The sequence below is a fragment of the Polypterus senegalus genome, chromosome 9, assembly GCF_016835505.1.
Source record: "Polypterus senegalus isolate Bchr_013 chromosome 9, ASM1683550v1, whole genome shotgun sequence".
In the NCBI taxonomy this organism is placed as follows: domain Eukaryota; kingdom Metazoa; phylum Chordata; class Cladistia; order Polypteriformes; family Polypteridae; genus Polypterus; species Polypterus senegalus.
Window position 1 is genome coordinate 80904023 of NC_053162.1, and position 12384 is coordinate 80916406.

At 39.1% G+C, this 12384-nt stretch overlaps 1 protein-coding gene across 1 annotated transcript in view; it reads left to right on the forward strand.

Annotated features, from left to right (window-relative positions):
• The window catches only part of si:dkey-234i14.6, a 147763-nt gene that overhangs the window by 88798 nt on the left and 46581 nt on the right, over positions 1–12384 (forward strand). Inside the window, exon 3 of the mRNA XM_039763357.1 lies at positions 3256–3483. Within this exon, the coding sequence (XP_039619291.1) occupies positions 3256–3483 (228 nt within the window). The remainder of the gene's footprint in view (positions 1–3255; positions 3484–12384) is intronic.

The following is a 12384-nucleotide window of genomic DNA, read 5'->3' on the forward strand; positions in this document are numbered from 1 at the left end:
AACATGCGACATTGACACCAGTTTACTGTAACTGCCTCCGTGGTTCAATAGACTCAGCCCCCGCTTGGGAATCAAGGGGTCACGAGTTTGATCCTGCCCCTCCGTTTTGAGAAGTAAACTGCTCTTATTCTTACTATTTTAGAATAAAAGCATACATTTGATTTCAGTCTATAACAGCAGGTGCAATTTATGATCCTTGTAAAGGTTAGCTTTTTTTTATTCACTTTTCATTCACTCAGTCGCGTTCAGAATCAATCCATACAACCCCATCTGACACGGCTGTTTTCACTAAACACGCGCTATAGCTCTGCAGTGTACCACGATGCATACTAACGCCAAACAAACCCCCCCACCCCACCCCCCGGGTTCTGACACACAAACGCTGGCGAAGCTGCCTTCTTCGTATCTCACCGTCACTTGCTTTTCTTTTTATTCAGTTTTATTGAGTGTCCCCGCATGTTGCTGTATGCTTTTTCTTTTGTACTCCAGGACATGCAGAGGAAAGAATGGTAAAGACCAGTAACTTCGGCGCTATATGCAATCATCAGACACTCCCCATCTGCCCGTGTCGTTCAAACACAGGAACATATATTGGTGTAAAAGTATAACAAAAGTGCACTTTTATTCAAGTGCACTTTTTCCATCGCCTTTTCCTGTAAGAAGCAATGTACACACTTCTCTCTATGCTGTGGTTTCTATTACACACCTGAAAGAAAGAGACAATACATGTGAACATATCCAGCATACAGCAACATGCGGGGACTGGCAGGAACACTCAATAAAACTGAATAAAAAGAAAATCAAGTGACGGTGAGATACGAAGAAGGCAGCTTCGCCAGCGCCTGTGTGTCAGAACCGGTGGGGGCGTTAGTATGCATCGTGGTACAACGCAGAGCTATAGCGCGTCTGTATTCTGTTTCTTTTGTACTCCAGGGCACGCAGAGGAGAGAATAGTAAAGAGCAGTAAGTTCGCTATATGCAATCATCAGACACTCCCCATCTGCCCGTTGTTTTGTTATACTTTTCAATACTTTTATACTGCTCAAACGGGCATGCTCAAAAAATACACGTGTAATGCCACGAAAAGTGCACGCAGACACTTCATTTCGCAAACAAAACAAGTGCACTTTTATTCAAAACTACCTGTATAACCAAGAAAAAGAAAGCAAGTTACAGTAGGCGATTGATACGACAGCTTGCATGGTGCAATGCTAAGAAGTGCAGATTTTCATTCCGTGCTATATAAAATCATCACATTCAAATATTAACAGTTCCCACACACCCAAGGACCGTCCTTCCTACATTTACGACACGTGTACTTGTTGCCGTGTACACACCTCTCTGTGCTATGGTTTCTATTACACTGAATGAGCACCTGACACTGTACTTTCTTCCCTGGGGGAAGGTCCGCATCAGAGAATTTCCAGTTCCTGCATAAATTCACACCCGATCTGGCGCTGTTGTTTTCAAATAATATTGCATTAGTGCGATTATATTTTCACATATATTGTCTCTTTCTTTCAGGTGTGTAATAGAAACCACAGCATAGAGAGTGTGTACATTGCTTCTTACAGGAAAAGGCGATGGAAAAAGTGCACTTGAATAAAAGTGCACTTTTGTTATACTTTTACACCAATATATGTTCCTGTGTTTGAGCGACACGGGCAGATGGGGAGTGTCTGATGATTGCATATAGCGCCGAAGTTACTGGTCTTTACCATTCTTTCCTCTGCATGTCCTGGAGTACAAAAGAAACAGCATACAGCAACATGCGGGGACTGGCAGGAACACTCAATAAAACTGAATAAAAAGAAAAGCAAGTGACGGTGAGATCGAAGAAGGCAGCTTCGCCAGCGTTTGTGTGTCAGAACCGGGGCTGGGGGTGTTTGGCGTTAGTATGCATCGTGGTACACTGCAGAGCTATAGCGCGTCTTTAGTGAAAACAGCCGTGTCAGATGGGGTTGTATGGATTGATTCTGAGCGCGACTGAGAGAATGAAAAGTGAATAAAAAAAAAGCTAACCTTTACAAGGATCATAAATTGCACCGGCTGTTACAGACTGAAATCAAATGTATGCTTTTATTCTAAAACAGTAAGACTAAGAGCAGTTTACTTCTCAAAACGGAAGGGCGCAGGATCGAACTCGTGACCCCTTGATTCCCAAGCGGGGGCTGAGTCTATTGAACCACGGAGGCAGTTACAGTAAACTGGTGTCAATGTCGCATGTTAAGGCGGTTTTTTGTTTCTGCAGTTATATTTTTGAATAAAAGCGCAATTGTGTTATTTTTGTGAAACTGTTTCTTTGCTATTAGGACTTCAGGCTTCATACATTATATAGTTTATGCCTACATTTTGTCATCTACCACTAGAATATAAAAAACGTTTCTGTTTTAACAATGTGTTGACACAGATTACTGTAGAAACTGAACAGACATGAAATGCGTGTGTTCCAAATAACGATCTATTATTTCCACTCTAAAACTCCACTTCACTCCCAGATACTCAATCAAGGCATGAGCTGAGAGAAGTTCGTGCACGTTCTAAATTGGTGGGGGGATGGAATAGCCGGCTGCTCCTAGCTTCTCTTTATCAGCACATTTAGAAGACAAAGGACGCTGGCGGAGAGGTGTGAAGGGATTTAAGAAGCAGTTTAAGGTGGGACGGAATTACAAGTTTTTTCGTAGGCTCTGGTAATTCTAGTGTTAACGTCTGTCTGTGATCCGGGCTGGAATGTTCACAATATATATATCTGTGAAACATGTCCAAACCCCATCTGTCCCCCCATGGTGAGCACCAACATTAAGGTGTAAAGTTGAACAAAGAGGCCTTCCATGATGTATTACCAGAACGTTCTGTAGATCTGAGTGAATGGCAATAAGGGAGCAGATGAAGCAGTGGCCAAAGCAAAGGCTTATGTTTGGGTGGAGTTTGGTAAGGTTATGTAGAAAGACTTTCTGATGGCCTTGAGGAGGAGCTTGGAGACAATTTAATGACTTGGTAAGGATAGGCAAGATATTTCCCAAACTGCTTTCAGGAAGGGTTGGTAAGCATTTACTTCAATTGAGGAATATTATCAAGGGGTTGAAGAAGTGTTATGAAGAACTACTAAATCTGTAGATATGACTTCCTTCTCCTCTGAAGCAGTGCAAGGATATGTCCATATGAATATGTTGTAAATGCCACCCACACATAGTAAAAACAAATAAATCAAGAGTTTACAGCCTATGTGATTTTCTCTTCTTGTTTCTAAATTAGGTTCCCACTCCTGAAATACGAGCACATGGCCTTTACTTTGATCTATCTGCCTATGGAATTGACTTTTTCCTAGAAGGAAAAGATGCTCAAAGCTCTCAGCATACCTCTGTAAAACCAGGATTTCATCTGAAAATCTATGGGACATTCCGCAATCGCTATCTGGCTTTGGCTTGCCCTGCATCAGACAATAAAGTTGTCCGTTTTCTGCGACACACTACTAATTCCTCGGTGAGTATAGCATGCAAATCGTTAACCAGTCATTAATAAGCTTGTGCAGAAAATGTTGGGTTGCTACATGTATAATTGTATGTACAAAATGAAATACTTTAAGTTTTCTAAACATATTTTTTCCAAATAAATCGTCATATTTTAATATCATGTTTGACACCCAATGACATTAAAATTAATCCGAAATAATAATATGTTTAGCAGTTTTATGCATTGCAATACAACAAATGAATTCCAAATCTGACATCCCCTTCTCGGCCACCTAGAGTTCAAGGCATTAAACAATTTGATGTAAAGTAAATCTCATAAACGCTGAGGCACTGTAAAGGTTGGCAGAGTTTCAACCTGCTTAAATAGTTAAGAAAAACAATAAATGTCTGCCATATTTTTAATAATTTTTGAATAGTACTAAATTAACTGAATTTGACTTTTCCTGATTAATTAAAATATTGTGTACTTTTCCCACTGTGTTATTGGTAGTTGATTTAGTGAAATGCTAACATTAAAATTAAGTGCTAAAATTAAGTGAAATGCTAACAATGCAATGTAAGTTATCATATTAGACTGTTTATTAAGTAGTGCTCTTAGAGGCTTAAAGATTATTGTACATCCAAAACTCTCTGAAAGATAAAAGACAATTTTAGCCCAAGAAGGTTTAGCATGGGACACATCCCAAAACATATGTCCTAAAGAATCAGGTGCCTGATTGCAGAATTTACAATGTAAATCAAGTACAATTTTGGATAATCTAAGCCAAAATAAATGTGTATGAAATACATTTTGAGTTTAATTACATCGTATTTTCCACAAACGTACAGTAAAAGGAGTATTTTTTATATACTGTTGCTTGAAAATCTAATTAAAAGGTTGCATTCCCAACGTCTCAGTTTATCGTCAGATCAGCTGTAAATGTATGGTATTTCTAAAAGTTTGCTTATTTCAGTTTTATTGTCTCAGTCATGTTCATGCTCTCCCTGACCTGACTATAACTTTCAGTGCCAGTATTGATTCAAACCCAATCTGACGCTGTTCGAGTTCAAATGATATTGCATTAGTGCAATGATGTTTTCTGATTGGTACTATTCAGGTCATAAAATGATTTTTTCAAAATGTCACATATATTTGTTTCTTTCTTTTCTGCCTGGTGCTGCATTGACATTGTGCAGCAGAAGGCGTAAGCTTATTCAGTGTGAGCAGGAGCACGCGGGTGGCCGGTTGCTTATGCTATAACACGCTTGACTTAGCGGCAATCAACGCGCATGTACTGTACAATGCATGCACGGGGGCCACTGAGAAAAGAAGAGTGTTCATGGCTTACCTTGCAGAGGAGCTTCGTTGTCGCTTCTTACAAGAAAAAGCGATGGATAAAGCAAAAGAGGCTGCAACATCGACAAGCTTCTATTTCAAGATCACTGCTTCCCTCAGCCCCTTCAGTGTAATAGTAACCACAGCCCAGAGAAAATTGTGTACATTGCAACAGATATACATGTCGTAAATGTAGAAAGGATGGTCCTTGGGTGTGTAGGAACTATTAACATTTGAATCTGATGATTGCATATAGCGCGGAATTGAACACTGTACTATTCTCTACTCTGCATGTCCTGGAGTACAAAGAAACAGCACCGTGCACCGTGGAGACTGCATGGACTTGATCGGAAAAAAAAAATGCGGTCACTGATTACAAGCACAAGAAAGCATGTGAATGAATATGAATAATATGAATAATGTTGCAACAGTGTCACATTGTTTTACAGGTCATAAAATGAGTTATTTCAAATATCATATATACCTATGTCTCTGTTTTTTGTCAGTGTGGCTTTGACATCATGGACCATAAGGTGCATACTAATAAAATCAATAAAACTGAATAAGAAAAAATTCAAATGACGGTGAGATACGAAGAAGGCAGATTCACCAGCGTTTGTGTGTCAGCCTTCATCCCTCCAGATCAGAGAATTCCCATTTCAATTTTCTCAAAACACCACTCACATCTACAGTCATTCCCAGTTTCAGATAAAAAGTAACCACGTCAGATCTGGGATGAGTGTTGTATCGTGATCATGACTGAGGGAATAAAAGTGGAAAAAAATGCTAACTTTTACAAGTATTTTATATTTACACCGGCTGTTACAGACACAAATCAAATGTATGTTTTTATTGTATAATATTAACAATAAGAGCAGCTCACTTCTCAAAATGATAAATTTGCCAGGCAGCTAGTTTCAAACTCATGACCTCCAGATTATACAGTAAGTCAGCAGTTCTAGCCACAGCACCACGGAAGCTGTCATATTGTTTTTGCACCTTTTGTGAAAGTGTTTATTTGATATTTGGCCATCAGCCTTCAAACATTATACAGTTCATGTCTACATTTTGTCATTTATTACTAAAACATGAAAAACATTTCTGTTTTAACAATGTGTTTACATAGATTGTTGTAGACATAAAACACACATCAAATTATTTCCCCTTACAATTCTAGGTAGCTCACTCCAAGGTAATCAATCAAGGCAGGAACTGGGAGAACTTCTTGGTCATTCTGAGCTGGTGGGGGAATGGTATAGTAGACTGTTTGCTGCTTGGGCATATTGACACATTTACAAGACAAAAGAGGCTGACAGAAAGGTGCAAAGGGATTTAAGGTTGGCCGGATTTACGAGTTTTTTCGTTGGCTCTGGTAATTCCAGTGTTAATGTGGGACGTGAAATCCGTCACATCTTCTGCAACTCTGTGATGGCCAGTGTGATTTTCTACACTGTGGTGTGCTGGGCTGGTAACATCACTCAAAAGAGAGGCCTACCAAATCATCGGAATAATGTAAAGAGCAGGCTCAGTTATGGGACAAATTCTGGACTCCCTTTAGGTAGTAGCAAAGCACAGAATTCAAACAACATTGAGTGCCATTATGAACAATGCTACACATTCTCTCTCTGACACTCTAACACTAAGAACTTTCAGCCAACTAATTTTTCAGTAGAAGTGTGTCAAGACTGGGGCTCCTTTATACCTACAACAACATGTCTGCATAATTCCTCACTGTGACTGAGACTGCCAAGTCAGAAGTTTTTTTTTTTCTTTTAATATTTCTTGGTTTTTAGGCATTCTGATATGTGTGTTCAGACTGTAGTGTGTGAATGTGTATATTTATTTATTTGTTTTATTTATCTACTGTGGCCTGCAGAGGGCGCTCCTCTTGCCCAACCCCGACACAGAGAGACGCTGAGGCACAAGTACGAGCAGACGGGTTTACTTTTTTTCCTTTTCCTCGTGGGAAATGCCTTCCCCCATTTCCCACAAGTACAGCAAGCTTCGTCTACCTCCTCCTGACACTGGCTCCCGGAATAGTGGCTGCTGGCTCCTTTTATAAGAGACCTGGAAGTGCTCCATGTGTTTGTTGACTGACTTCTGGCAGCACTTCTGGGTGTGTCAAAAGAGCTGCCAATAAGGGCTCAGCAGTAGCTACAGCACCCCCTGGCGACGCTCATGGATCCCAACAGGGCTGTATCATACTCCAGCTCCCATGGAGCCCTGCGGGAGTCTGAGGCACTGCTGCAACCCAGGGGGGCTGCCACCCAGAGCTTTGGGGGAAGTAATTGTCTTGATACCTTCCAGCGTGAAGGCGTCCCGGTCGGGTACTACCTATTTATGAATTAAAAAGCTTCTGTAAAAAGATGAATAAATCTATCTAAACCATGCACAGGTTATCTTAATATCTCTGATTACCTCTATGAAGTAGCAACATTTGATGGCACATGTTTTTCACTTTACATGTTGTAATTTGTAACTTTTTTTAGCTTTCTTTGCTGTTTGTCTTCCTTCCACATAACCCAGTTTAATTTTATCCAGTGACCAAAGGTCTTTATTTTTGAGGTAGATATAGATCCTGTACCGCAGATATAGATGCCCTCCTACAGTATGTGAGCGATGGGAGAATTAATGCTTTATTCCTCTGTGATACTGCATGCACACGGTACACATTTACAGCCTTTACAGATGCATGGAAGCCATGGGAAGAAAGACTGCTTTCTGCTACTAGTTCTCATGAGGTCTACAAGTAATGTGTTTACATAGATAAAGAAGGCTGCTTCTAAAAATATGTACTTGTATATTTCTTTTTTTTTTAATTGAATACCAAACAGCAGTTTATCTCATCAGACTAATATATCTATTTGAGACAATTTCAAGAGAAAAAAAGCAAGGCACTCAGGATGTAAGAGTTCTTGATCTTCATAAGATGTTCTGTATTTTTTTTTTAGCTTTTTTGCAGTAGGTATGTTGTGAAGAGAAAATATAGCACTTTTACTCATTTGCACTTAAATTACCGTACATCACTTTTATTAAAGAATGGACAGCATGAATCCTGCAGGGTCAAATGCAGTGGTGAATGGTTTTCATTATAGCAAGCTTCAATATCAGTGGTTAATGTGATACTGTGCTGTCTGGTGGAGTGGTGGAATGCCTCATTGAAACAGCAGGTACTTCTGCCTATCTGGTGGGGTGGTGTATGGATATGTCCACCTGTCAAACAAATAGAAGGATTCTCTTCTCATATCCCATCTCTCTCTCACTTTCTTATGACACTAACTTCTGTTTCTCCATCCAGTTAACCTTTCACCTCACCACGCTCCTCACTTTATAGTTAATTGTACCTTTAGTCATGATGTGGCTTTAAATCCCTCACCAGGGTTATTACCAGCCAAAACTGGAAATTACATTTGTAGTTAGTGATGGTCCCATTTTTGCACCATACACATCAGACTAGATCTCTGTCTAGCCATTCCAAGTGTCCCTATACTCCTAACCTTCTGTTGATCTTCCAGAGCTGCCTCTTTAAGTCAGTAGTCTGGCTTCTTCATTCATTAAATGCACAATGCTCTACAGTCCATCAGTAGGCAGGGGAGTACTGGATCATTGCCAGTCCTCCATAGAGTAACCTTTAACTAGATAGCCTGGATGTATTTTTCTAACTAGTTGTCATTGGCTGGCACAAGTCAACTGGGAGGTCTTGCGAGCTATGACCTGCCTATCTGGGCCTTAGTCTCTACCTTTCTCTTCCTTCCTTCTTAGAGGGTCAGCATTCTTGTCATCTTCTGAGTTGCATGCACTTTAACATTTTGATAGAACAACGCATGCCCCAGGTTTCATCTCTGCCCCTCTTGTCTCTGATCTGAATTTGCACCAGCCCTAGTTGTCAATGTCCTCCTACATTGGTATGAGCAAAACCTTTCCAGCTCTAATAGTGGCTCTGTCCTGTGTAGGGGTCTCTTCTTTTTCTTTTGATCAACAGTTCTTAGCTGCTCCTTGCAACCTTTTGTTGACTGAAAATCACTTCATGACAGCATCTTAAATATGCAGACAAATCATTTGAAAAAGGTAAAGAATCCTAATGTTTCACATAGAATAGAGTGTCCAAATGTAAAATGACAATAATTTATTCTCTCTATTTCACTGCAACAATGCTTTGAAATGACTCTTTATTATCCATTTCACTTTGATTAGCTCCTTTTCTTTGGCACAAGAGACATTCTCATGCAGATGGCTCCTTTGTATATGTTACAACCCATATTGTATTTTCCCAACAACCTAAGAAAATTACAAGTTTGATAAATGAGAGGAGATCATTCAGTCCATCAAGTGCATGTGGTTAACTAATAACTATCCCAATAATTCCTGCAGATACTTTTTAAAGATTGTCAAGATTCAAGATTATAATGACTATAAATTAATACTTCCTATTGCTTAAATTATTATTTAACTTAGGTTTATTATTTTCATATACAGTAAATAGTCTTCCAATTTATTTCTAATTATAGTAATTATAATATAAAATTACTAGGCTTATTGGCCTGTAATTTCTTATATTTATTTTGTAATCTTGCTTGTGGACTTTTGCAACTTTCTAGTCATCAGGCATTTCTAAAGTGACTACAGGAATATCCTTATTAATTACTTCTTTTGTCTCTTACACTAGTGGTAAAATGCTGTCTGTCCCAGTAAATTTATTATTTAATGTAATCTTTTTTAAAATCTGCTATTTGGTGGTGGTTTGTACTTGTTTCCTGCTCACCAATCTACTTGTTTATCATGAGCTTTGTTTCCAAGCCAGCCACATTCTTTAATGTGTTTGTAGCGTGCGGCTGAGGCTCTTGCCCAGCTGGGATGCCTCCAAGTGTGGCCAGAGCATTACCTTGCCCGGGACACTAGATGGCAACCGTAAAACTCCAACTCCCAACTCCCATGCAGCCCTGTTGGGATCCGCAGGCACCGTCAGGGGGTGCTGCAGCAGGAGCTGCTGAGCCCTTATGGGCAGTTCTTCTGCCACACCTGGAAGTGCTGCCAGAAATGAGTAATCAAGCACCTGGAGCACTTCTGGGTGCATTATAAAAGGAGCCAGCAGGCACTACTTGGAGATCCAGAGTTGGGAGGAGGAGCAACAAAGCTTGACCCGAGGACTGAAGGAGGAAAGAAGGAAAAGAGTAAAAGAAGGGAGTAATTATTTGTGCTGTGCCTCAACTGTGTTATACTTGTGGGGAACGGGGAAGGCGTTTCCCACAAGGGAAAAAAGAGAAAATAAACCTAGTGTACATTGAAATAGAGTCCCATGTGTGTCTGGGTCGGGTTCAGCTGGCAGTGCCAGCCTGGTGGTCCACAGTTTATTTTCCAGAGTGATATAAAGTAATAATCTCAGGTGTGCTTAATCCAATATAGGGTCACACTAAGCACAAGTATAAAACTGTGCTAGAGAGCGTGCTTGTTAATTCTAGGCTGTGACACTCATATTAACACATTGGCCAATCTGGAATTAAACGACATGTCTTTGGGGATGTGGGAAGAAAAGTGGATTGCCCAGATGAAAACTGATCCAGACACACTGAGAATGTACAAATTCCTTACACATGTCATTCTGTATGGGATTCTAACCCAGGATGCTGGACACCCTGATCTTAAACCACCATTTTCCACATTTTCTTGGTTTAGCTTAAGTTAAAATGGAACCCAGAGACTTGGACTGAATTAGAAGACACAGATTTTTGGAACCTTATTCATTTGAGAAAAAAATTACGGAAAAAGTGCTATGGTAAAATGTTCTATTTTGAGTAGAGGTTATGCTGTACACTTAAAAGTTAAAATTAATATTAAATGTTCTCAAGTACAGGAACACATAGACCTTATCTAAAAGACCCCTCCTTGTGTGTGTGTATGTTTGTATGGGGGTATTTAGTTGTTTTTGTGTATTGTCAAATTTCTGACTGTTATTCTTATCATTGGTGGCATTATTTAAAGTACATATATGATATGTAGCTGGATGTAAACCTCATGTCAAGTGTGTCAGTACCATCCCATCAGCATTAACAGACTTCACAAAATCAGGGAAAGGAAACTGAGCACTTATCGCTGCCATGAAACTATTGCACTATGCAATACTAGGTAGAATACAAAAAATAAGAGAAAAGGGAAGGATAAATCAATTTAATGTTAGGCTGCATATTGTAGTTTTACTAACTGCCAACATTACTACCCTTCCAAATACTAAAATGAACAGAATCTGCAAGTGTTCAAGTATTTAAATATGTTATTTGAACATTCTTAGGTTGTCATCACAGTTTAACCACTAAATTGTATTTTAAGAGGCAATTTCAAGAATGTGTCTTTTCAAAAAATAATGAAAAATGTTAAAAAGCAGCAATTGCTCAGTGTCATAAATAATCACGTTGGAATCAATATAGTTTCTGAATAAAGAAAATTTTAAACTGCAAAAACACACGGGGAGTTAAATTCTAGGAAATTCAGTATCAGCTACTGATAGAAAGAATATTCCACAAAACGTTTAATAATCCAGTAAATGTTTTAATGTTTTCTATTATTTATACATGCAACGTCTAGGGATTTCAGGAGTTATATATTTTTATGAAGTGTAAGCAGTATTGTCAAGTACTTTACTTTGGCTGTTTTGGTTTCAGTGTTGTAAATTCTTGGTGGCAGGGTTTGTGGTATCTTTTATCTCTTCATATGGCATGCAGAATGGCAGCTTGTAAATGTCATTGTCTTTGCACTGTAAACACAGCCATGATGTATAAGAAGTAGCCTATTCATTTCAGCAGCTTTTAATGAGAACATCAAAACCGCTTCAGTAGAGTATGGAGGACATTTAAATGAGTTTTAATGCATTGTTATATTATTAGTTTTGTAAAGGATATTGGTGCAGTGCTCAATATCAATAATAACATACCATTTTTACTTCCACATAGTCCAATTCCGAGTTGCAGGGTGCTTGAGCCAGTTCTGGTAGCATTAGCTGCAAATGTGGCAAAATCATTTGACAGGATACCAGTTCAATCAGAGGGCTCAATCACACAAACACTCACCCTTATAGTGTGCCAGTATAACCTAAAAAAAAAAAAACCTAACCTTCACGTCTATCGGGATATGGGATGAGCAACAGAGTAATCAGAGGAAGCCCACTCAGAGAGAATATGCGCAAATCTATGCAGATAATAACCAGGTGCAGGATTTACTAGGCCAAATAAATCTTAATTAATCTGATGGAAATAAGAAACTGGCTGATTGTCAGGAAAAATATCTGATAAGAGAAAAGGGTGTTTAAGAAAAATAAAATCCATAGGCATGATGTAATTTTAACAAGTAATGTTGAAAGAAATTGAATCAACTGTTTACAAAATTTAACTAATAAAATGTAGCAATTGCTTCAGAATGTATAACTGGAAAGCTGCAAATGTGACGATCCACAAGAAGGGAGACAAAACTGAAGGTCAAAATACAAAACACCACATATGCACCTTTTTTCCACCCCCCAGGTATTTTGATAATGACACAGTTCAAGTCCAATCCTGGCCATTTCCCATTCTCCCGCTGTAGCTTTGGCAATAATGTAGTTAAAAG